The sequence below is a fragment of the Haliaeetus albicilla genome, chromosome W (genome assembly GCF_947461875.1).
Source record: "Haliaeetus albicilla chromosome W, bHalAlb1.1, whole genome shotgun sequence".
NCBI lineage: Eukaryota > Metazoa > Chordata > Aves > Accipitriformes > Accipitridae > Haliaeetus > Haliaeetus albicilla.
In genome coordinates this window covers 39,702,338-39,728,355 of record NC_091515.1, presented here as the reverse complement: position 1 = coordinate 39,728,355, position 26,018 = coordinate 39,702,338, and the positions used below count along the sequence as shown (strand labels likewise).

Here is a 26,018-nt window from a genome sequence, read left to right as displayed (position 1 = left end):
GCCCTGAGAAAATCATGGAGCAAGTCTTCTAGGAAGCTATTCCTGGGCACGTGAAGGAGAAGGTGAATCAGAATAGTCATCCATACTTGACCAACCCAATGTCATTTTGTTGTGCAAAGTATAGATCTGTGCATGAGGAGAGAGCAATGGATGCTGTATACCTTGACTTTAGGAAGGCTTTTGATATTGTCTCCCATAGCATCCTTGTATCCATATTGGGATGTTATGGTCTAGATGGGTGGACTAGTAAATGGATGAAAAATTGAGTGGATGATCAGGCTCAAAGGGTATTGTTTAATTGGTCATACTCTACCTGGAGGCCAGTTATAGGTGGAGTACTGCAGGGGTCTATCCTAGGACCTGGCCTGTGTAATGCCTCTATCAGTGATCTGGTGGAGGTGACAGAATGCACCTCATCAAATTTGTGGATGACACCAAACTCAGGGGCTGCAGTCAATATGCTCAAGGGTAGGGCTGCCATTCAGAGGGACCTAGACAGACTGGAGGAATGGGCTACCAGGAACCTCATGAAATTTAACAAGGACAACTGCCATGTCTTGCACCTGGGAAGGAAGAGCCCCTCGCAATGATACAGGCTATGGACTGAGTGACTGGCTGGGGAGTAGCTCTGCTGAAGAGGACCTGAAGACAGTAAGCTAAACATGGGTCAGCAGTATGTCCTGGCAGTGATGAAGGCTAACAGTATCCTGGTCTGTATCAAGAGGAGCATAGCCAGTAGACTGAGGGAAGTGATTATCCCCCCTCAGCACTTGTTAAGACTGCATCCAGTTTTGGCCCCCCCAATACAAGGAAGATGTTACTAAATTGGAACAAGTTCAGTGGACATTCCCAAGCTGGTCAGGGAGGTGGAGCACTTGCCCTATGAGTGGATGCCAGGGGAATTAGGCTTATCACTTAGTGTGACTGACCATGGTTCATTCTCATCATTGCCTCCCTTATCATGTCAGTCAGGTTTGTGTCCCTGTATGTTCTTGTTTATGGCTTCCTCCTTGTCTTATTATTTCTTTTTGCATTGAAAAGGTCCTTGACCAGATACCTCTAATGGAGCAGATGCTCTTTCCTTCCACATACCTTTACAGTTTTTTTTTTAATTTCCTTTTTTTAAAAAAAGAACAAACCTTTCAGCACAATACTTCAGCATTCCCCATCAGAAAGCAGTAATTTAAAAGTCAGGAAATACCAAGTGCTGAAGCCAATGGGTTAGCACTTTGCTATTTATTTCCTTCTGCCAAACTCTGAAAAATTCCTTTGTATAAATTAAACAATGAAAAAAATGTTATTTTCAATTCTATATCATTACAGTCAACATAACAATGCATCTAAAATGCGTGTCCACAATATATCAGATATACATTTTTAGGAAAAGGAAAAAAACCCCAAACTTTCAAGGCTTCTTAAAAGGATAACGGTCCCATATTTTTATTAACAGGTTAGCAAAACAAAATCCAATGGATTACAATATTTACATGTTATTTGAAAAATAAAGTAGCGATAAAAGCATGTCACAATTGTTTCATTTTTTGTAACTATTACAAACACTCAATCCAGGTATGAAACTTTTTAAAGACATTTGAAATGAGGCCAATTAAAAAGCAAATGCAGGCACAAAATTTATATTTTCTCTCCAGTGTGTTTTCTACATGATGCTCCCTCCCTCCTCCTCCTCCAAAAAAAAGCAACCCCCCCCCCCAAAAAAAACCCCCAAAAATCCTGCAAACCCACAACTGACGAATCTTTAAAAGCAAAACACCATGCTTCTCAAATATCACTAATTCAACAAATGCAATTTTTGCCATCAATTTTATTTGAAGCTGCCTAGGGCAACATTTCCTCAGCAGCTTCTTTATTGCCCCCCCCCAAATTAACCCCTCCCCCCCAAGACGAAGACACATGCATTTCTAAACCTAGGTTTTAGTCAAGTATTTCCTACTTTTTGGAAAGAAATTCTTTGTTCAAAATTAGAACATACCATGGGTACCAGATCCTGTATTCCTTATTCGGGCAAAATTGCTGTTGAGTTGAGTAGGTTTTCCACCAAAGAAAAAGTGCAGGATCAGCCACAAGGTATGTAGATTCCTATTCATTCTATACTGCTCCCCTCATGCTAAAAGCTAAGGAGTAGGGGGAAAAATTAGCAACTCCCATCAGCTCTCCAGACTCAATGTAGTATGTAACTATTTCACTTCTTGCAAAAAGATGCAAGAACTGACATCATTCTCTCCCACTATACCAAAATAAAAAAAAGCACATCCCCCCACCCTACAGACTGGGGCGGGGGGGGGGGGGAGACACATGATGACACCAATCTTGACAGAAAGTACTGGTGCGAGATGAATAGATGCTCATTTGAAAATTGACAGAATAATTATGAGGACCGATGTGTGGCCCATAAGCTGCATAGCTGTGCTGTTAGTTTGGTTCTTCAGTTAAAAAAAAATATTTTTGTAAAATGCTAAACACAGAAATAACAAATTTTATATTCACAGGAATTCTTTTCCCTGTCCCCTTCCCCTTTGGAAAAAAAATAACACCACTACTCATTTTGCATGAGAAAGTTAATTATGTAATTTTTGCAGCAGTTCAAGCTGATAGGAAATAAACATATGGCAAACAAAACCACACATCAGTCACATGAAATCTATCAAATACTAAAATTATAGTTGAATACTAACAAACAGCTTACCTGGAATAAAGGATGGCAATTCACAAACCATTATCTAGAAATTAAAGACTCTCTCTCTTTTTTTTTTTATTTACTAAAATAATTAAAAAAAAATCACAGTATTTTAAGAAATAAAATCCACAGCGGGATTTTAAGCACAATTTGTTTTCTTTTCTTTAAAACTTTGTTCCTTCCTCCTTTCACCACCTTGCCCAGCAGTCTCTCTACTTTAATCATAATGACAACAGGCAGTACTAACAAATGCAGAGATGTCCCTTTGTTAATTTTGAGGTATTAAGAAACAGGTGGCTGTTTTAAGCAAAGCAGTTTCTGTCTTGTTTTTGTTTTCTTTTCTAAAGCAGTTGCATTCAGTCTGGAAAATCTTAATGCATTGAAATTAGAAAAATGCACCAAAATCTGTGTGTTGAAAAGTTACATCACCTCCCCCAACCATGCTTCTGTTTGCAAACAATACAAGTCTCCACTGCAAAGCACACTGTGTAATGTAGACACACAGGGAGTTGTTTCATTAGTCCAATATGAATGTAACTTCCCATTGTCAACATCCAGAAGAAAAGATGCAGCGATATAATGGAACCACTTATTCCATCATTTAAATAACTTTAATATACACACACTCACATAGGTACCAGTGCTTTGAAAATAAATCATTCATTCCTAAAAGCAGCTTTGTTTCTTCCTTCTGCCCACCCCACCTGCCCATCCCTTCCCATTCACCACTGTTCAAGTAAGTTCATTAAAATCACACCAAATTTTTATTCATTTTTGGCCTCTGAGGTCTCTTGGAGAGGTTTGTCAGCAGCTACAACACTGACTGTAGTTTCACTGTTGTGGGACAAGTCCAGCACCATTTTCTCAGTGCTTTCCTTTTCTTCTACTGCCAGTGTATTAACAGTCTTTTCTGTGTTGTCCTTCAGTTTGCTGTCCTCTCTGGTCCCTTGCTTACTTTCATTCAGAGCCCTGAAAATCCAAGCAGCAGAAAATGGAAACCTTTACAATCCAAACATGCTTTGGATACAAGGAAATAGGGAGAGTACTTCTCCCAAAGTTAACAAACCAATAAATCTTATTAAAATTTGCAACATTTCAAGTACTTTTATTTAAACAGACAAGAAATAATACTTTCTCTTACCCTTTATCCCTCCACAGCCTAGCTACAATATTACGTTCAAATGTCTTCCACATGCCAGTAATCCTGGCTGAGATCTCCTCTTTGAAGAAACTCTAGTCAGCAAAGACATCTGTTCTATTGAACAGATCTTTGTCAAGGGAAGGAAAATTAATGTTCCAGAGATGCCTATTACTTCACGGCATGGACTGATATTTATGAGCATGAAAGGAAAAGCTTTTTGCTATTAATTTCACCGTGCGATTTTTGGGGAGAGAGCACGCTTATTGAGATTTTCCTTCATTTGAAGCCCTTAACACTTCTCTGTACATAATTCTTTGCACTGGAACTCCAAGTTTAGTTGCAAACATGCTAAAGAGAAATAATAAGGAAGAGAAAAAGCCAAAAGAAACCCAGATTCCATATAATTTGCTGCCATTTCCATGTTGTTCTACTGGCAAGCTAACATCAACAATAGACTCAAGTAATGTTAATTTTGGACCAACAAACTGGTATTCAACTTGAAATTAAGTTTAAGCTTTAGGATCATAGTAAAGAACATTTATGTGCTACATTTGGATTTGATAACACTAGATTTTAACTCCCAAACAGAGGGAATTTGTGAAACGATCTGTATTCCGGAAACCCTTGGCCATCTGTAGATAAAAGTTTCTTTCAGTTTGAGGTCTGAAACTGGAAGGGTGTTTGGACATATGGAGATATTCAGGTACAGGTTTAAAAACAACAGTTACCTTGGATTTCTGGGTTCCTGGGTCAAACAGGATGGACAGAAGCATCTAGTTGAGTAAATACATCTGATAATTGCATCCAACAATGTTTGTGTTAGAATTCTTCCCTTGTTAGAATAATCTGTCATATCCCTGTGTTTGCTTTCATTACAGTTTTTTTTGGGGGGGAAGGAAGGAATGGGTGGGGAGATGCACAAAGATCAACTGTTACATTTAGCTGTTACGCAAAAGAGTCTGCAAACCAACTTACATGCCATGCCTGAGCACATGTCGTTCCCACTCAGAGCCCTCTGTAAATGATCGGCCACAGAACTCACATGGAAAGCGCTTCTCTGAAGCTCCACTGTCAGGATACATCATGGACTCTGGGAGATAACAAAATTATCTGCACATTCATGAGCATCAGGGCAAGAAGGGACCTTTATGATTATACTCTGATCTTCCCTGCTGCCCTTCAGGGAGGAAAAAATATCCTGAAGAAGCAAAAGATTTTCCTTTAAAAAAGTAGGTATTTCTGAAATTGTCCTCCCTATCCTAAAAATGCAAGGTGTGAAAATTCTATACTCGCCACTATGAGAAAGGGTCAATTAACTACAATATGAAAATGGGGGGGGGGGGAGGGGGAATGGGACTTTCAAAATAATGGAGTGCTTCCCACTTAGACACCTACATGAACAGCCAAGGTTTTGTATTAATACCTGTCGTGGTTTAAGCCCAGCCAGTAACAAAGCACCACGCAGCCGCTCGCTCACTCCTCCCCAACCCCTCCAGTGGGATGGGGAGGAGAATCAGAAAGGAGAAAGAAAAAAAAAAAAAAAAAGAACCTCGTGGGTTGAGATAAGGACAGTTTACTGGGACAACAAAAAGGAGAGAAGTTACAACAACAATGATACTAATAAAAGAATATACAAAATGAGTGATGCACAGTGCAACTGCTCACCACCCAGAATCCGATGCTCCGCCACTTCCCACACCGAGAGAGAAAGCACCCCCCAGCCCACTCCCCAATTATATACTGAACATGATGTCTGTGGTGGGTTGACCCTGGCTGGATGCCATGTGCCCACCAAAGACGTTCTATCACTCCTCCTCCTCCTCAGCTGGACAGGGGAGAGAAAATATAACAAAGAGCTTGTGGGTCGAGATAGGGACAGGAGAGATCACTCACCAATTACTGTCACGGGCAAAACAGACTCAGCTTGGGGAAAATTAACTCAATTTATTACCAATCAACCAGAATAGGGTAATGAGAAATAAAACCAAATCTCAGAACACCTTCCCCCCACCCCTCCCTTCTTCCTGGGCACAGCTTCACTCCCAGATTCTCTACCAACCCCCCCCAGCAGCACAGGGGGATGGGGAATGGTTTACGGTAATTTCATCACACGTTATTTTCTGCCGCTTCATCCTCCTCAGGGGGAGGACTCATCACACTCTTCCCCTGCTACAGCGTGGGGTCCCTCCCACGGGAGACAGTCCTCCACGAACTTCTCCAATGTGGGTCCTTCCCACGGGCTTCAGTTCTTCACGAACTGCTCCAGCATGGGTCCTTTCCACAGCATGCAGTCCTTCAGGAGCACACTGCTCCAGCATGGGTCCCCCACAGGGTCAGAAGTCCTGCCAGGAAACCTGCTCCAGCATGGGCTCCTCTCTCCACAGATCCGCAGGTCCTGCCAGGAGCCTGCTCCAGTGCAGGCTTCCCACGGGGTCACAGCCTCCTTTGGGAACCCACCTGCTCCAGCGTGGGGTCCTCCACGGGCTGCAGGTGGATATCTGCTCCACCGTGGACCTCCCTGGACTGCAGGGGGACAGCCTGCCTCACCATGGTCTTCACCACGGGCTGCAGGGGAATCTCTGATCTAGCACCTGGAGCACCTCCTCCCCCTCCTTCTTCACTGACCTTGGTGTCTGCAGGGTTGTTTCTCTTACATGTTCTCACTCCTCTCTCCGTCTGCAGTTTCTGTGCCCACCACAACTTTTTTTTCCCTTCTTAAAAATGTTATCACAGAGGTGCTACCACTGTCACTGATTGGCTTGTCCTTGGTCAGCGGCGGGTCCGTCTTGGAGCTGGCTGGCATTGGCTCTATTGGACATAGGGGAAGCTTCTGGCATCTTCTCACAGAAGCCACACCTGTAGCTCCCCCGCTACCAAAACCTTGCCACGCAAACTCAGTACAACCAGCAACCAACCATTCCTTTCCTTTCTGTACTGATTTTGGCTGGAATAAAGTTTTCTTCATAGTATTCTGTATGGTGCTGTGTTTTGGATTTGTGACCAAAAGAGTGTTGATAACACAGGGGTGTTTTAGTTATTGCTGAGCAATGCTTACACAGAGTCAAGGCCTTCTCTGCTTCTCACGCTGCCCTGCCAGCGAGCAGGCTGGGGGTGCGCAAGAAGTTGGGAGGGGACACAGCTGGGACAGCTGACCCCAGCTGACCAAAGGGATATCCCACACCATATGAGGTCATGCTTAGCAATAAAAGCTTTGGGAAGAAGAAGAAGAAGGGGGGGACGTTTGGAGTGATGGTGTTTGTCTTCCCAAGATACTGTTATGTGTCATGGAGCCCTGCTTTCTGGGAGATTGCTGAACATCTGTCTGCTGATGGGAAGTAGTGAATGAATTCCTTATTTGACTTTGCTTGCATATGTGGCTTTTGCTTTCCGTATTAAACTGTTTTTATCTCAACCCACAATTTTTCTCACTTTTGCCCTTCCGATTCTCTCCCCCATCCCACTGCAGAGGGAGCAAGTGAGCAGCTGTGTGGGGTTTAGCTGCCCACTGGCGTTAACCCACAACACCTTCCCAACTGACACAGCAGTTCAGCTCTGCTAAGATGGTATGCCCAACTCCTCCTTCTCCAAGGAGGAATAATGATTCTTTGGTCCAGCATCCCAACAGCCCATTCTTTGAAAGATGTACCTAAGTATAGCAGAAATCAGTCTTAAGCTGTCAGTCTAGGCCACAGCTTGACTCAGAGGTATAAATCCTGGCTCTGCTGAAGTCATGGACTTCAGAGGTGCCATGGTTTATCACCAGCCAGCAACTAAGTACCACGCAGCTGCTCACTCACTTCCCCCCCACCCAATGGGATGGGGGAGAAAATCAGGACAAGAAGTAAAACTCGTGGGTTGAGATAAGAACGATTTAATAGAACAGAAAAGAAGAAACTAATAATGATAATGATAACACCAATAAAATGACAACAGTAGTAATAAAAGGATTGGAATATACAAGTGATGCACAGTACAATTGCTCACCACCCGCTGACCAATGTCCAGTTAGTCCCCGAGCATCAATCCCCACACCCCCACCCCCCCCAGTTTATATACTAGACGTGACATCACATCGTATGGAATATCCCTTTGGCCACTTTGGGTCAGGTGCCCTGGCTGTGTCCCCTCCCAACTTCTTGTGCCCCTCCAGCCTTCTTGCTGGCTGGGCATGAGAAGCTGAAAAATCCTTGACTTTAGTCTATACATTACTTAGCAACAACTGAAAACATCAGTGTTTTCAACATTCTTCACATAGTGAACTCAAAAACATAGCACTGTACCAGTTACTAGGAAGACAATTAACTCTATCCCAGCTGAAACCAGGACAAGAGAGTTGAGCCAGCATTTCCTGCCAGATACTCAGAGACTGAAGATACACTCTAGGCAAATCCTACCTTCTGGTAGCACCATGAAGACTAAAATCAGCAAAAGCATTCAAGTGGTATAAGACATTACAGTTTGGTGCAATTTGAAAGCTGTGACAACATTAGCTACTGTTACAGGCAATATTTATGAGCATGGGTATCATCCTGTCCTAATAGGCTGAAAATTTTTTTGAATTGGAAGCAGCTTGTGAATATCAACTAGAAGATGACGTTAACATATGACACTGCACCCAAGACAGATAGCCATGTCTTCAGCACCTGTGTCAGTTAGACACTTGAAGACCACCACTATAAGGTGCAAGATACCATTTTGCAAAAGATAAAGTCAGTAGAACTTGGACTTTTATAAATGTTGATGGCATAAGGACTTTCCATATTTTTATCCACTCTAGTAAAAAAAAATATTAAAAATTAGAACTGATATTACCTGAAAAGGAGAAAAATTAACAGCTGTCACTTCTAAAGGGAAGCTGGGAAAGAACAGCAGTGAAATACAATTTGGGAAATAAGCATGATTTTTAGATCACTCATTTAAACAGTCAAATACAGATTTTTTTTTCAGCCAATCACAGATATTAAAGAAGACTGCAGGTGAAAAAATAAAATATAAACAAAATTGCTAAAACATCATACCTAGCTTAATTACTGATCACACAAAGCACAGTTATGTCTGTTTCTTCCTGCAAATTGAAATCTCCAACCTAGAAGGTGGTATTCTTACACTTTCATAATAAGTGTCAAGAATCTCAAGTATCTTGAAGTCAATTTAAATGATGATCTTAATTTTATTTTTTTTCTCCCATGGTAGAGTTTATAAGGATTTATGAGGCTCAGCTGATAGTACCTTCTTTTTCTCTGTCTGGATACCATGGTTTCCAGGGTCATTTCAGCACATGTGCTTGTATGTAGTGCTGACGTAATCTTCACAAAGACAGCATGACTCTTCATCCCTTTCTAGCTGCCGATCTACACAAAACATTAATGTCTGCTACAGCTGCAAGTTAGGGGAAGTTTCTCCTTTAGTCAAAGCATTAGACTCATTCTTTCAGCTCTGAAGCTCTTAGGATCACATCCCCCACTGAACAGACACTTGAACAAACTTCCACATGAGGGTGCAGAGTTAATAATGTCAAACTTTGGAACGTGTGAAACCAACATCCCTCCTGCTCCTCTCCCGATTTCTTTTAGAGCTGCTAATACAGACTTCATGGAGGATATTTTTCAATAAAAGTTCTTTCTTATCTAACTCACTCTTTTCCTCATTAAATAAAGATATCACCAGTCACACTCAAAGTGAAGTGTTAATGGCCCCTTCATGTTCTACAAACTGCTTGTGAATCTAGCAACATTAACTTTTACAGTTTTGAAAATACCTGGGGAAACATGTTTTCTTTTGTGAATGTCGTGGTTTAACCCCAGCCAGCAACTAAGCACCACGCAGCTGCTCACTCACTTCCCCCTCCCCCAGTGGGATGGGGGAGAAAATCGGGAAAAAAAAGTAAAACTCATGGGTTTAGATAAGAACAGTTTAATAGAACAGAAAAGAAGAAGCTAATAATGATAATGATAACACTAATAAAATGACAATAATAATAATAATAATAAAAGAATTGGAATATACAAAACAAGTGATGCAGAATGCAATTGCTCACCACCCACCGACCGATGTCCAGTTAGTCCCCGAGCAACGATCACCCCCAGGCCAACTCCCCTTCAATTTATATACTAGATGTGATGTCACATGGTATGGAATTCCCCGTTGGCCACTTTGGGTCAGCTGCCCTGGCTGTGCCCCCTCCCAACTTCTTGTGCCCCTCCAGCCTTCTTGCTGGCTGGGCATGAGAACCTGAAAAATCCTTGCCTTAGTATAAGCATTACTTAGCAACAACTGAAAACATCAGTGTGTTCTCAACATTATTCTCATACTAAATCCAAAACATAACACTATACCAGCTACTAGAAAGAAAATTAACTCTATCCCAGCTGAAACCAGGACAGTGAACAACTCTTGAATGAACTTGAAATGAGTTTTCAATTGAAAACTGAAATTTCAGAAGGAAAAAGGTAAACATGGCAGCATGCTTTTAGTTATAACTACATAGAAACTTGGCAGAATGCAGTCAGCATCAGGAGGCTGGATGACTCCTGGAACCTGATGATTAGGCATGACAAGGCTCACTGCAGTTATTAGTTCAAATCAAGCTCCTTTTACTGTTGAACAAGAATTGCAAACATATTGCATTCGATTGATGAAATCATGTACTATAGAGCAGATTGTGAGAATACTTGGAGTATTCCAGTCAGGACCAGATATTTGCACTAAAATTATTTTAATATTAAAGGCAAAACCCCCCCAAACAAGCACTAAAACACACAACCCCCCCCCCCCCCAGTCCAATTCACCAAGAACTACCTTTCTTTATCCCTACTCAGCTAACCATCTGAACAATAAACAGATGAATAAGACTTACTGAACTCAGTGGGATTATTCATAGATGTGAATTTAGGCACAAATGTAAAGTGCACAGTTGGAACAGTGATTTGAAGATAAGGAATGGAACTACCCTGGCTTCAGAGTTGCTGACCAAAGTAATGGCAAAAGGGTAAGCTCTCACAGAGAGGAGGGAAGGAATGCTTTGTAAGCACTGGGCAGACAATAGCCCCAAAATAAGCTCGGCCACTGAACTATATCCCTCACTGGTATAACGTGGAGCAGCAAAGCTGAACATGGGTTACCAACACAGAATAATCTGACAGCCCACTAAAATACTCCACTTACGTATTTTTCTAAGCCCTCATAGATGTCATCTGCACAGTCACAGATGTTGCCAGCATTTTCTCATAACATTTTTTTTTGGAGCATGATTTGGTTTTCTTAAACAGAAATCTTGTCATAAGCATTAGAAACACAAAATTCCTCCAGGAAGTGTCTTGACAAAAGCTCCATTTTGCCCATACTGACAAGCTTCCACGACTTAAGGAATCTGATGTTGAGTCAACAATTGATCTTGCTTGATGGAAATGTCAGGGTTCATGTGGCGGTGTGCTCCCCCCCCCCCAACCTGACCTGTATTTCCCGTAACCCTGCTCAAGTGATGATAACCACCAGTGGTGGTCCTAATGGATGTGTCTGGTCAAGTGGATTCAGGGGAGACAGATAACAACACAGTAGCCAAGGGCTAATTTGAACAATGCGCCCACCTAACCACAATGCTGGTCAATGTCCAACTCAAGCCAAATGTGGAAGAAACTAACATCTGTAGTCGGTATGTAAATATGACTATGAGTCAATTATCTTACTCCATAAATAGTGGACAGCCCAAGGCCCGTTGAGCTCTCAAGGTTACTCCTCGAGGCTGAGAGATTCCTTATCACAACAGTTTCTCGGTAAGTGATTAATAGCATGACAAACTTTGAAATCCTAACTAAGTGATATAAAGGATTGATTGCGCATATATAATGCTTTAGGCATAAACTGTTGATCAAGTCTGGGACTAAGTCTGGATCCAGTCACACCTAAACTCCTCTCTGAGAAGGAGTTTAGAACTCAAGGGGGTCCTTTCTGAACCTCATGACTCAATGGGAGGGTCTCCCTGACAGTTTTGTCTGACCCTGTCCTCTATGCAGTAAATTATCAAGTGAACTTTGCCATCAAATCTTGTTAAACCACTGTTGCATTTAATATCAAACTTTGTTAAATTGCTGTTTTATATCAGTAAACATATTGCTACTTCTTTCTTACGAGTGAAGCGCATCACTCCATCTGTGACAGTCCATTACAGTATCCAGCATAAAAGAAAAAGCAACTATACTGACCTCTTTCTTCAGTCTTGTGGCTTAACTCTTTTTCTTCATCATCGCTGCTGGAGCCCTCTCTTTTCCCCTTCATTTGTTCCAGCTGATCCAAGTTAACCCGTCCAACCAGCTCAAAATTACGACTCACCTTAAAAGAAATGGTTTTGTCAACAATAAACACCATCATCAACTACTGAAAAAAACAACCCACCAACAAGGCTATAGGCTGAAATGGGAAATTTATCAGGCACCTAGTCAAATTAATACTCGTTTCCCTTCAAACACAATTACATTCACTGTTAATGATTCTTCTTTCCTTTTTTATACTGAATTTCTCCATTTTGCTTCTCAAAATGATCCTATTATTTGAGAAGCTTCCCTCATTTTGAGGTATTGAAAGTAAAAAATCAAAGCAATGCTAAGCACTCTGTTGTATCCCCCCTCTCATGGGAGTGTAAAACTGATAGGGTCAAGCATCTCTATTGCACACCATCACTGCAGAAAAATCCTTTGTGAATGCTTTATTCAGCTTCACGTGTGTAAAGATGGGACCTGAGTGACCACTTCGACAGGCAGAGCCCAAGTCATCAACTGTTCTTATGGATTTTTGCGGGTGGGGGGCATGGAATGGGAGAGTAGCTGCCCTGGTGTTGGTTTTCCATGGACTGGAGTCCCTTTGAGAGTATCTGTTCCACCATGGAGCACCTCCTACTCCTCTGTTGTTTCCCCCGATTCCCTCCTCGTCTCAGTTTCCTTGTTCTCTCTGCATTCCCACCTACTGTCTCTGTCATTTACTGCCCTTTTTTAAATATGTTTTCACAGAGGCACCACCAGCTTCACTCATGGGCTCAGCTTTGGCCAGTGGTGGGTCCATTACTGAGCTGGCTGGAACCATCTCTGTCCGACACAGGGCAGCCCGTGAACCCCCTCCACAGAGGCCTCCCCTGCAGCCCCCCCCCCCCCGCTACAAAAACCTTGCCACGTCCACCCAATACAAGCATATAACTGCTGGTTTTGGCTGGGATAAACCATGACAATAACTTAAGACAGTACACATTCTGAGAAGAGATCAGGAGCTGCCCTGTGCCAGACAGAGCCAATTCTAGCCAGCTCTGCAACGGACCCATGGCTAGCTAAAGCTGAGCCAATCAGTGAAGCCAGTGGTGCCTCTATGATAACACATTTAAGGGTAAAACACTACATGGCAGTGTGAGGAGTGAGGAAAAAAGTGTGAGAAACAACCCTGCAGACACCAAGGCCAGAGAAGAAGGAGGGGGAGGAGGTGCTCCAGGCACCAGAGCAGAGATTCCCCTGCAGCCTGTGGAGAGGACCACACTGGAGCAGGTAGATATTCCCTGAAGGAACTGTGGCCCATGGAGACCCCCTGCAGAAGCAGGTTCTCCTGACAGGAACTGCAACCTGTGGAGAGGATCCATGCTGGAGCAGTTTGTGAAGGACTGTGTGCCCTGTGGGAAGGACCCTATACTGGAGCTGAGGAAAAGTGTGAGGAGGAAGGAGTGGCATAGAGGAACTGTTATGAAATGACTGCAACCCCCATTCCCGATATCCCTTCTGCCACTCGGGGTGGGGGGGAGAAGGTAGAGGACTTGGGAAAGAAGGAGTGAAGTTGAGCTTGGGAAAAATTGGCTGGGGTGGGGGGGAAGTTGTTGAAGGTTGTCTTTGTTTCTCACCATCCAACTCTATTTTAATTGTCAATAAATTAACTTAATTTTCCCCAAGTCAAGTCTGTTTTGCCCCTGACTAATTGGTAAGTGATCTCCATGTCTTTATCTTGACCCATTAACTTTTTCATCATATTTTCTCCCTGTACTAGTTTTGCCTTGGACAGAAATAATTTTCTTCATAGTAGCTAGTATGGGGCTATGTTTTGGATTTGTGCTGAAAACAGTGTTGATAAAACAGGGATGTTTTAGCTATTGCTGAGCAATGCTTACACAGCATCAAGGCCTTTTCTGCTTTTCACACTGCCCCACTAGTGAGTAGGCTGGGGGTGCACAAGAAGTTGGGAGGGTACACAGCTGGGACAGCTGACCCCAGCTGACCAAAGGGATATCCCACACCATATAAGGTCATGCTTAGCAATAAAAGCTTTGGGAAGAAGAAGGAAGGGGGGGACATTTGGAGTGATGGCGATTGTCTTTCCAAGCAACCATTACGCATGATGGAGCCCTGCTTTCCTGGAGATGGCTGAACACCTGCCTGCCGATGGGAAGTAGTGAATGAATTCCTTATTTTGCTTTGCTTGAGTGCACGGCTTTTGCTTTACCTATTAAACTGTCTTTATCTCAACTCACAAATTTTCTCACTTTTACCCTTCTGATTCTCCCCTGCATCCCACTATGGGGAGAGTGAGCAAGAGGCTGTGTGGGGTTTAGCTGCCCACTGGGGTTCACCCACAACACTCCCCCTGTCCTGTTTGAGGAGTGGGAGTGAGAGAGTGACTGGGTGGGCCTCTCCCTGCCAGCCAAGATCAACCCACCACACAGTGGCATATCAGCAAATAGCAAGCTACCCTAAATACAGCAGTGTGTTAGTATCATGTTCCTAGAGCTGACAGCTGTGTTGAGGTGCTCTGACTTAACAAGTTACCTACTAGATTTAAGCAAAGAAGGCCACATGCATGGCACTTACTGTGACTCAGCTCATGCACAGAAACTCTTTAAGATGCAGCAAGCCAATCATGCACCTGAGCCCAGAGAGTGGGCACAAATTAGCCAGCTAACATTTAGAAATTATTAAGGAAACATGGGGGAAAATAACCCTTACTACTAGCAGTAATCACTTCAGGTTTTTATTGGAGAGAAGGGAGACCCAAGTAGAGGGAAAATCTTCCCAGCTTGATGCACTCAGTCAGAGGGGTGGGGAATAGTGCTTCTTTGATCTCCTAGGACCCTTGCTGTGGTCACCGGGAGATGTGCAACAGATCAGATACCAGTTAAAATGTAGAAAGATTCTCAAATTGCACTAAGGAGCAATAAAGGGACACAAGCATACCAAGCCAACATAAGTTCACAGTGTTAATTTTTAAAATGCAAAAAATTTTGCTGGTACTTTTGACATTCATTTTGTCAATATTTTTTTTTTTTGGGGGGGGCCCCAAAATGTTGTTCAGTCAACAAAGTGTGAACAAGTTTTTAGTGAGAATCAGGCAGCTCAGCTCCTGATAGTTGGATTCAATGAGTTCCCTCCCCACAAACTGACAAAAAAAATACTCTGTAAATATGCTTCAGTTCTAGAATTTTGCTACTCTCACAGCAACACAGCTGAGAACTACAAAAACCAAAGCAGACAGAAGTCTGTGGAAAGCTTTCTAGTGACTTCTCCAAGCATGGATCAGGTCTTCACGCAGAAGGTTCCACACAAACACCAAAGCAGCCTTAACTTAAGCTGTAAGTATAACAAGCTTCTATTTTTCCCTCGTTAAATGTAAACTGGAATGTACTGACTTGTGTTATTAAAATATGTATGGCATGTCACTTTGCCCAAGTTGCCAGAGCAATCTTAGACTTTGGAAGCTCCTGTGTCTTAGAGTGTCTGAATCACACAGCCTTAATGTTTCATAACTTAAAAAAAAAATATCACTATATATACATATGCTTTTTCCAGATAGTTATTGTCTACATTCACTAGTCAGTGAATTCTGGTCAATCTCAACAGCTTTAGAAACCCACAATATTGAATTTCTGAAAAAATACAGAACTTGAGAGAAATTGAAGTCCAGCACAGGAGCCTTCTCCAAATTTTGGAAAAAAAATGCGGGTTGGCTATTCAGAGTGGATATGCAAATAAACTAGATATAGCAGTTGCAAGAAGTAGATTGTTACAAATTAAATCCCTTTGGATGTTACCTTGTGCTCATCTCGAAGATGAGTGTCCAGTTCCTCTGTGTGTTTGGTCTCATAGTAGCAGAGTTGACATTTGTAAGGTTTAAGTTCATTGTGCTTCTCTATGTGTTGCTGCAAACTCTCATCACTGGAGCAGGTAAAGGTACACTTATCACAGCGGAAAACAACTCCCTGCAAGTATTTTGACAGTTTGGAACGGCAAACTTCAATGGGAACAACCCGCTCTTCTGTGGGGAGAGGGGAATGTTTATTAAGTTTTAAGAAATAAAAACCATCAGGCAATGTGTCAACAGCTTGTAACATACCACCCACACAAGAAACAGGATCTGCTATTTGTGTATGCAATCCATCTACCGAGCTAAAACTGGACCAACAAAGAAATACAAGAAAATTCCCTTTCTACACAGAGTTAATCCTACATGACTACAAATGCAGATGTCTTTGCAAATGCAACCACTCATTAGGTGAACAGGATAGGAAGGAGACATTTGGGGCAGATAAGAGTGTTGGGGCAGGTTTGTGAGACAGAGTAGCAGAGCCTAGGAATATAAAAGCAGACATAAATCAGTCAGACCAAACTCCATTCTGGTTTAATACATGACAGAAGCCAGTAAAATGTGCTAGAACTGTAATAAACAGGGAGCATGTAAGGTGATTCCCAATACATCACCCTCCCAGCTTCTGATTATCAGAGCCGGTATTCTCACCATCACATTTAATGCTACTCACTGTGGGAGTGAGAGGTTGTGTGCAGCAGTATCTTCTCCTGAAGGTGGTTGTGCAGAGATCAGCCAGGGGCAGAAACTTTCAATACACCCTTAGCTTTTTAATAGTTAAGATTAAAAATCCACACATACTTAATTTCATGCTTCCCACAATTCTGAATATGCTACAAGCACGTATTGAAAATGCTCTCACTGAGTTCTTAAACTCTCTACTTCCTTCCTCTCATGCAAAACACACACTTTTAATAGGGCAGCACAATTCATTTCAGTCTTTCTATAGAGCCAGAATCCTGATGTGTGCAACATTCATCCACTGTGGTGGATGCAGGGGAAATCCCAAATTTGACCTTTCAGCAGAGGGTCACCAGAAGATCTTCACTACAGCTTTTGTTACTCAACTGTCCTTTTGAAGTAGACCACTGAAATGTAGTACTATTATTCCTTATGGACTGCAGATTAAAGGAAGAGTTTGATCTTCCTCATGAAGATCATCATTAATGATATCTTCAAACAAACAAACAAACAAACAAAAATAATCCCAGGCCTGATACTTAGAGGGTAAACATGAAGCGTAGGGGACTTGTGTGCATTGACACATCTCTCATAATTTATAGGGAGGCAAGAGCTACAGCATTCATCCATTTGTCTTTGGCCAATGCATAACCCCCACTGCTCATGAGCCTAATTTTCCACAGCCCATCTAAATATTCCACCCTCCTCAGTTTGTTCTCCTCCCCTTTTTTTTTGAACATGGAATTTTTCCTATCTCAGAACTTTCTCTTTGTGCACTTTAAAAAGTGAAAGTTTCCCCCAAAACTATATCTGGGTGAGACCCTGAAAACTTGTGGTTCCTTGCCAGCTAAAGAAGTTATTGCAAAAAAATGCTAAATTGTGTCCATTCAGGGTCCAGTGAGAAAAGGGACAGGGGTGCGCATGCTCTAAGAGATAACAGGAATTAAAGCTGTGATTTTGAATGCATAACAAGAATATTTTACAAGGTATTTACAGCTCTGTGCAATTTAATTCACTGAAATAAGGTAACTTGTTTTTAAAAGTGAAAAAAATTCCAACAAAAATTTTTTAAAAGAGAAACACTATTTAAAGGATTTAAAAATTAGATTTTTCTCTAGCACATGACACATATTTTAAAAAACACTAAAGCAGGGGATGGTATAAAAGGTTTTATCCACCACTTTGGAGTAATGCACCATCCTAATTAATAACAGTAAAACCCATCATCTCACTGACAATCACACACACACACACCTGCCAAATCACAGGCAACACAACATAGACTGACTTCCCATCCTGATCTTGGACTTGCCTTATCACCATGGACCTGCTTGGCAATCACTGGATCTGGTTCTGACCTGTGGTTTAACTTCCTGGCTTGTTCTTGGATCTGTATCATTGCTGCAAATTTGCCTGATGATCTGAACTCTTGGTAGAACCTGGCCATCACCTCTGGATCTGTCCTGCTTGCCTTGCTCAGGTACTGTGGGGCTGGGCTCTGGCCAGCAAGGCTCCACCCCTACTGTCCATGTTATCCTCCTCTACTCCCTGGACCCTGGGGAGCAGCTGGCCCTTGCTGCTTCATGACAGTAATGACTTAAAACTTAAATGTGCATGTATTCATGTCAGTGAGCTTTATCCAAACAATTAACTTCAAAATTGCAAAGTCATTTGAATTTAAAACATCATATTTAGCAAGGTGATGCTCTAATAATCTCCGGCCACTTTAATAGCTGTCTCTCATCACCCCCCCGCCCCATATTTGGCTACTCATTTATACACTTATTGTATCTGAGCAACTGGCAAAATTGCAACAAGTGGTAAGTCCTACACAGAAACTGTGAAACTTAGCTTTGGCTTCTGTACACAAATTTAATTAAAGTTCAGCAGTGCCCACAAAGGCTACCATGTATGCACTGTAAAAACATGACATGCTGTGGAACAATTTAGCAAAATGACTAAAGGGACCTCTGCTGCCCCCCCCCGCCCCCCCGCATCATCTCTGAAGAAATTTAATCACTGCTTTAGACTGAAACATTTGGGCTATTTGTAATACACATCTGAGATTAAATAGAAAAGCAATTAATGTACTAAATATTTATAGTATGTAAAGTCAAAGCAGGCATATGTTTTGCTCACAACATGGAAAAAAAAAAGCATTAACACTTTAAAGCCCTTATATATGAAAGTCTATTCCGGAGAAACAGATGACAATTCTATGAAATGGAAGGACAAAACAATTATTTATACCAAGAAAAAAAAAATTTACTAAAAAACAAATGCTTTGGGGATTATAAACAAGGAGCCCTATTATTGATCTTGGTGGGTTGCGTTCAGTGCTGGAAAAATATTAAGGCATTTCATGATGGGAAAATTTGCTGGAAAGGATAATAAAAACTAATTGCACTTCCTGGACTAAATGAAAGGCCAACAGCTCTGCTGGGCATGGAGCAGGAGTTCAGTCTCCATTATGGAACTTTCAAGAGCTCACACGATTTGCCTGTTATGAAAGCCAAGAGGAACTCAAGAGCCAAATCTCTACTCGTTGTTTGCCTGTAAAGTAGCTATTGACTTTGTAATTTCCATACTCACTCCTTGCCTCAGCCCACAAAGGATGAATTGTGCTTGACCAACTGGACTGCCTTCTATGATGAAATAACTTGCTCAGTGGAAGAGAGGAAAACTGTGGACATCATCTACCTTGATTTTTAGCATGGTCTTTGACACGGTCTCCAACAACACCCTTGTTGACAAGTGTCGTGGATTAACCCCAGCCAGCAACTAAGCACCACACAGCTGCTCACTCACTTCCCCCCCCACCCAGTGGGATGGGGGAGACAATCGGGAAAAAAAAAAGTAAAACTCATGGGTTGAGATAAGAACAGTTTAATAGGACAGAAAGGAAGAAACTAATGATAATAATAACAATAATATAATGACAATAATAATAAAAGGATTGGAATATACAAAACAAGTGATGCACAATGCAATTGCTCACCACTTGCCGACTGATGCCCAGTTCGTTCCTGAGCAGCGATCCCCCCCAGGCCAACTCCCCCCAGTTTATATACTAGGCATGACGCCACATGGTATGGAATGCCCTTTTGGCCACTTTGGGTCAGCTGTCCTGGCTGTGTCCCCTCCCAACTTCTTGTGCCCCTCCAGCCTTCTTGCTGGAGAATGTTGATAACACTGATGTTTTCAGCTGTTGCTAAGTAATGTTTAGACTATAGTCAAGGATTTTTCAGCTTCTCATGCCCAGCCAGCAAGAAGGCTGGAGGGGCACAAGAAGTTGGGAGGGGACACAGCCAGGGCAGCTGACCCAAAGTGGCCAACGGGGCATTCCATACCATGTGACGTCATGCCTAGTATATAAACTGGGGGGAGTTGGGACTGGGGGGATTGATGCTCGGGAACTAACTGGGCATCAGTCAGCAAGTGGTGAGCAATTGCACTGTGCATCACTTGTTTTGTATATTCCAATCTTTTTTTTATTGTTGTTATCGTTATCATTATTAGTTTCTTCCTTTCTATTCTATTAAACTGTTCTTATCTCAACCCACAAGTTTTACCTTTTTCCTTCCGATTCTCTCCCCCATCCCACTGGGTGGGGGGGCAGCGAGTGAGCAGCTGCATGGTGCTTAGTTGCTGGCTGGGGTTAAACCACCACACTTAGTCTAAATGCTACTTAGCAACAACTGAAAACATCAGTGTGTTCTCAACATTCTCATACTGAACCCAAAACATAACACTATACCGGATACTAGAAAGAAAATTAACTCTATCCCAGCCAAAACCAGGACAACAAGCTGGCAAGATTTGGACTGGAAAGATGGACCACAAGATGGGTAGAAAACTGGCTAAACTGAGCCATTAACTACCACCTTTTGAAGTAAGAAAAGTCAGACTGGCAGCTAGTCATGAGTGGAGTTGTTGCAGTACGCTCCCCATCCCCCCAGCCAGAAACGAAACTTCTCCAGGCAGGGAGAAGAGGAAAAAAACCTAAACCCTGGAGGCCACAGGTTGAAAGTTGAACCGGCCAATCGAGACGTGCCAGGTACACTGAGGTGACCTTCTTGGCCAATAGGGATTAAAATGACCACAGATCAGATTTGACAAGGGTATAAATGGGGTCCCGCCGGAGGACATGTTGGAATCAGTCCTCCTCGGAGCAGCAGGTCTGCAGTCGGGGACTCCCCCTTGGGTCGGGACACCGCCCAAGGTAACTCCTCGAGGAAGAGAGCCCTCAGCTTTTAGGTGAGTGATATGCGCATTTTGAGTCATCACTTTTAAATCTCAAGGATTCTTAAGTCGCCTGTGTAGTCCTAATTCCCCTTACACCATTGAGCCTGTAGTTCACTACTGGAGTTCTAACTAACTTTTACTGAAGAATAAATCTGAGCTTTAACACCTGTTGGATTTGAGTGTGCGTGCATCCATAACATCCTCAGAGGTTGATTCTGGGTCCAGTACAATTCAATATCTTTATAAATTATCTGTATGACAGTATTGAATACACCCTCACCAAACTTGCAGATGACACCAAACTGGGGGGAGAGGTAGATACATGAGAAGGAAGAGCAACCTTACAGAGACCTCGATTGGCTGGAAGACTGGGTCAACAAGAATTGATTGAGGTTTAACAAAGATAAATGTCAAGTCCTGCACCTTGAACAGAATAATCCCAAGCAGCAGTACAGTCTGGGCTCTAACTGGCTGGGGTGGAACTCTGCTGTAAAGTACTTGGGGATCCTGTTGTGCAGCAAGCTGAATATGAGACAGCAGTGTGCCTTCATAACAATGAAGGCAAATGAACCCCTAAAAGGTAGTTATAGAGAAGATGGAGGTACTCCCTTCATAAGGATGTGTGGTGACAGGACAAGAGGCAATGGGCACAAGTTGCTTCAGGGCAATTCCATCTGATGTAAGAAAATTCTTCACCATGAAAAAAACCCATTCGAATAGGTTATCCAAAGAAGAAATGGAATCTCCCTTGCTGGAAATATTCAAGACTTGGCTTGATAGGGCCCTGGATAACCTAATCTAAGGTCCTGCTTCCAAGAGATGGTTGGACCAGATAATCTCTAGAAGCCCCTTCTAATGTAGACTTTTCTATGATTCTATGAATCAAAGTTAAATCACTCTGAGGAACTGATTGAGCAGAGTAGGTGACACATGACAGAAGGCTCTCAGTGGCAAGCTAGCAACATCCTGTGGGCCATAACACTTAATAATGTTTTAGGTCAGTAAGAATCAACTTATTCGCTAAGAGGCAAATAGTCTTAATTTCAACTGCATGCAGCCAAATCAGGGACTTGGGATGCCACCATTTTGAAAGCTATAATACAAGTTAGAGATCTATAACTGTTTTCTCACTTTGCTGGAGGGATTTTTGCATAGGAGAGAAGATAATACAGAAAATGGATCAAAACCTTCAATCTTCTAACTTTATACAATGTACTGCTTCCTCTACCTAGAGAACAAATGTGCTTAGACCACAGCTTGGGACTGTCCTTGTTTTATCAATCTAAACGGCTACAAGTAAGGAAGGCTATCTGAGACTGTGCAACATCCCTCAGTCCTGTCTGCACAGCAGCACCTTCTTCTTGTGTACATTAAACCCCATCAAAATCCTCTGCTTTAGCTGCCCCAATTAGATACAACAATAGGTTTTAATCTGGATATATACACCGGAAAGAAAAATTTTAGGAAAGGACCTTAATTCCTTTAGTCTGGGTGCTGCATGCCTGAGAAAAATCCTTGCCCTTCCCTCAGGAGCCTATAAAACTCTTTAAAGGCTAAATTTTCATTTGCATTAAAGCCTTTATTCTGTTTTACCTCCCCCAACACTCTAGTGAATGTATAATCACATCCCTTCCTACTACAGTTTTGTTTCAGCAGCACAAGGGCTCAAGGGTGCTTTGTGCAACTGAAGCTACAGCTATAAAAAAGAACAGATCCGGTGTCACATATTCAGCGGGTAAGCACCCCTGCTTCCTAAGATTTGGTCAGAAACAGCTCTGTAAAGCCAGCATAACTGCTTGAACCCATGAAGTGCTACTCCACTGTTGCATCTCAAAATTCTTAGCATTGTCTACTTTTGCTGGAAGTTTGCCTAACTAGGCCCAGCAAGATCTCCCTCTGTTTTCATTTGAACTGTCAGACCTTCTCCACTTGATCTTGGGCACAACCACAATCCAGAGAACACTATCTCACAAGATGTGCTTAAGCCAGTATTTGGAGCCCCAGGGTTTGTGTTCCCTGCCCTGCCCCCCCCCCCTCCAAACCCACCTTTTCTCCAGAGGAGTAATCCTGGAGCATGCCCTAAAGCTGGACAAAATACAATACTATGATACCTTCAAGGACAAGCTTGCACCTAAGTAAAAGCAACTCTTGAACCCTTACACTTACTAAGACAGCTTTGTTATACGCCTTTTGGGTCCTTGAACAGTCCTTAGCCTTTTTCTCAAATGCTCCTTCAAAATAGCCTTTACAGCAGAAAGAAGTTTGAATGATATACATCTACTTCACTGCTTTGCTATAGGAAGGTCCTTAAATAACCAGCATTGAAAAGTGGTTTGCTACAAGGAATTATGACACTGGTTGCAACACCAGAAGCTCCTCCAAGAAAAAGATGGCATGTGGAATGTGCTTGCTCACCAGCAATACAATACTCAAAAACTCTGCCCAACCTGCAAGCAGGCAGAATACTATCCCAACACACAGGTTTGAATTTTGACAGCCAACAGACCTACAAGCATTAAGTGTGATAACTGTGGGCAGGTGTACTGGGTCTGGCTGGGATGGAGTTAATTTTCTTCATAGTAGGTTATATGGGGCTATATTTTGGATTTGTGCTGAAAACAGTGTTGACAATACAGGGATGTTTTAGCTATTGCTGAGCAGTGCTTACACAGCATCAAGGCCTTTTCTGCCTCTCATACCACCCCACCAGCGAGTAGGCTGGGGGTGCACAAGAAGTTGGGAGGGTACACAACTGGGACAGCTGACCCCAACTGACCAAAGGGATATTCCAGACCATATGATGTCACGCTCAGCTTTGGGAAGAAGAAGGAAGGGGGGGACGTTTGGAGTGATGGTGTTTGTCTTCCCAAGTATCCATTATGCAAGATGAAGCCCTGCTTTCCTGGAGATGGCTCTAAACATCTGCCTGCTGATGGGAAGTAGTGAATGAATTCCTTATTTTGCTTTGCTTGCATGCGTGGCTTTTGCTTTACCTATTAAACTGTCTTTATCTCAACCCACAAGTTTTCTCACTTTTACCCTTCTGATTCTCCCCCCCATCCCACTGGAGGGAGAGTGAGCGAGCGGCTGTGTGGGACTTAGCTGCCCACTGGGGTTAACCCACAACAGCAGGAATCTCAGCCCAGAGCACCACAAAAGATGTCTCTTCTGAGCTTGCCTGTAGTTAATAAGAATCCCTAATCCTGCTTTTAGCTGGATTAAAAGAAAAAAAAAACAATAACGGGGGGGGGGGGAACATTATAATTTTTGTCTTGTTCCTAAAAACGGGTGAGGAAGATGTTAGGAAGAAAGAAATTTCAATCAAGCAGTCAAGGGATATTTTTAAGCTTTGAGAGTTAATTGATACATCCTACCACAGTATTTATGATAGCAAGCACTTTAGAAACACATACATAGGAAACAACCTTGGTCTAGGTCTGAGTTGTAAATTAGTCTAACTCTTTCTAAATACGCACTTGACGACTGTTGACCTCTCTAGAGGAAAAGCTTAAAAAGAATGTTAAATCTGTCCCACTTCTACATTGGTAAATTTTATATTTCACAGAAAAGAAGTAAGATGTACTTAGGCCTGATCTATACAACATATCTGAGCTCACATACAGAGAAAAAAACTTAATGGATCAATCTGAAAGAGTGGTGTTCTGTTTAGCATTCTCTTTGTGAGATATAGATATATACAGGGACATCTTTACCTCTGTGCAGAACTATATGATCAATCATGTTATGTTTATATTTGGTGTGATATAGGCAAAGAGGACAACGAAGGTCTTTGGGTCCTTCCTCAGGAACTGCCGAATGTCCAGCTTCCACGTGCATAGTAAAAGCAGATCTGTGAAATGGGAAGGAGACATGGAAGCAGTCAGAAGAGGTGTGTATGGAATGCTGAAGTGTCACAGCTCTATTACAGAAGTGTTGTATAAAATGGTACAGATACCATTCAGCCTTCTCTTCATAAAGCCACATGGCATTTCAGCAGGACTACTCACATGGATATCACATGAGCATAGGTATTTGCAGGCTCATATCCCTAAGTAACTGAACACACATTTTGCACAAGATATTCTTTTGCAGTGATTGCTCTATAGTCATGTTGCTATTGTTAAGATGGCAAAAGTATTTCCAACTTTTGTGCTCATTATTTGCTTGCCTTTGACAAAGAGAGATATTTTAGCAAGTTGAGTAAAATCCTTTCAATTGTCCTTAGACTTTGAAGGGTGAAAAAAACCTTATTTCTGATGGGGAAAAAAAAAATCCTCAACAACCTCTCTCTTTGTAGGACTAGCCCCACAACAGCAGAAATGTTCAGATTCGAGATATGAAATAGACTTGCACTTACAGTAAGTTTGACATCAAGTTGATAAGTTTGAAAGCCTCAATTATGAGGACCTGACAATGCAAGACTGAGAATACTCCACAAATGAACAGTACTTTTACACAACAAATCTCATACCATTAGCTGCATACTTAAAAGATACAAGAGACATACATGCAGAGGAAATTAACTATGCACCTATCAAGCCACAAGGTCAAGTACTAAAATGAGAGGTGTTTGTAAACTTGGGGGAATTAGGTCATTTTTTTTCCTGGGATAGTGCTAAAGCTTGCAAGAGCGAAGCTGCTGGCTGCATTGAATTACAGAATTTAAAGCCCCTTTGAAAGTTCTCCAAGTCTGTTAGCTTGAACGCAAAACAACTTACACAACTGGCTTTGGGCCTGATCCAATGGTCATTGAAGCCAATAGGTGAGTTTTTATCAACTTCAGTGGATGCTTTTGTGTGTTTAATTCTCTATGGTGGCTGGATGTTGTTTTTTTTAAAGAGAGCTCGTGTATATGTTGTACATTTAAAGAGGAAAGACTTAATCCCAGAAAGTTTGAGACACCACAATAAAGAACACAGCTCTCTATGTAACTATGAACATATGTAATTACAGCTTGATTTAAGGCAATTTTGTTTAATCCTGGTAGGAGAAAAGGGCAATAGGAAAATGTGAAAAGATACATTGGACCTGTCAAGAGTTGGAAACGCTTAAAACAAATAATAATCTGTAGCAGCAATAGTAATAGTAATCTGGAATTAAACAGCAAGTTATGCCATGTAACCGGCAAGGAGCTGAAGCAACAAAGCCTGATCC

The 26,018-nt window shown here is 42.1% G+C and overlaps 1 protein-coding gene across 6 annotated transcripts in view; it reads right to left on the bottom strand.

Annotated features, from left to right (window-relative positions):
• Window positions 1–1,424: 1,424 nt before the first annotated feature.
• The window catches only part of LOC138683372 (zinc finger protein 462-like), a 121,377-nt gene continuing 96,783 nt past the window's right edge, over window positions 1,425–26,018 (bottom strand). For 4 of the 6 annotated variants that reach the window (XM_069775072.1, XM_069775074.1, XM_069775077.1 and 1 more), the window contains exons 9-13: window positions 24,578–24,714; window positions 15,886–16,109; window positions 12,038–12,164; window positions 4,812–4,926; window positions 1,425–3,664 (exon numbers count right to left, since the gene is read on the bottom strand). In XM_069775072.1, the coding sequence (XP_069631173.1) occupies window positions 3,460–3,664; window positions 4,812–4,926; window positions 12,038–12,164; window positions 15,886–16,109; window positions 24,578–24,714 (808 nt within the window). In that variant the 3' untranslated portion in view covers window positions 1,425–3,459. The other 2 variants (XM_069775076.1, XM_069775078.1) reach the window with 2 other exon arrangements.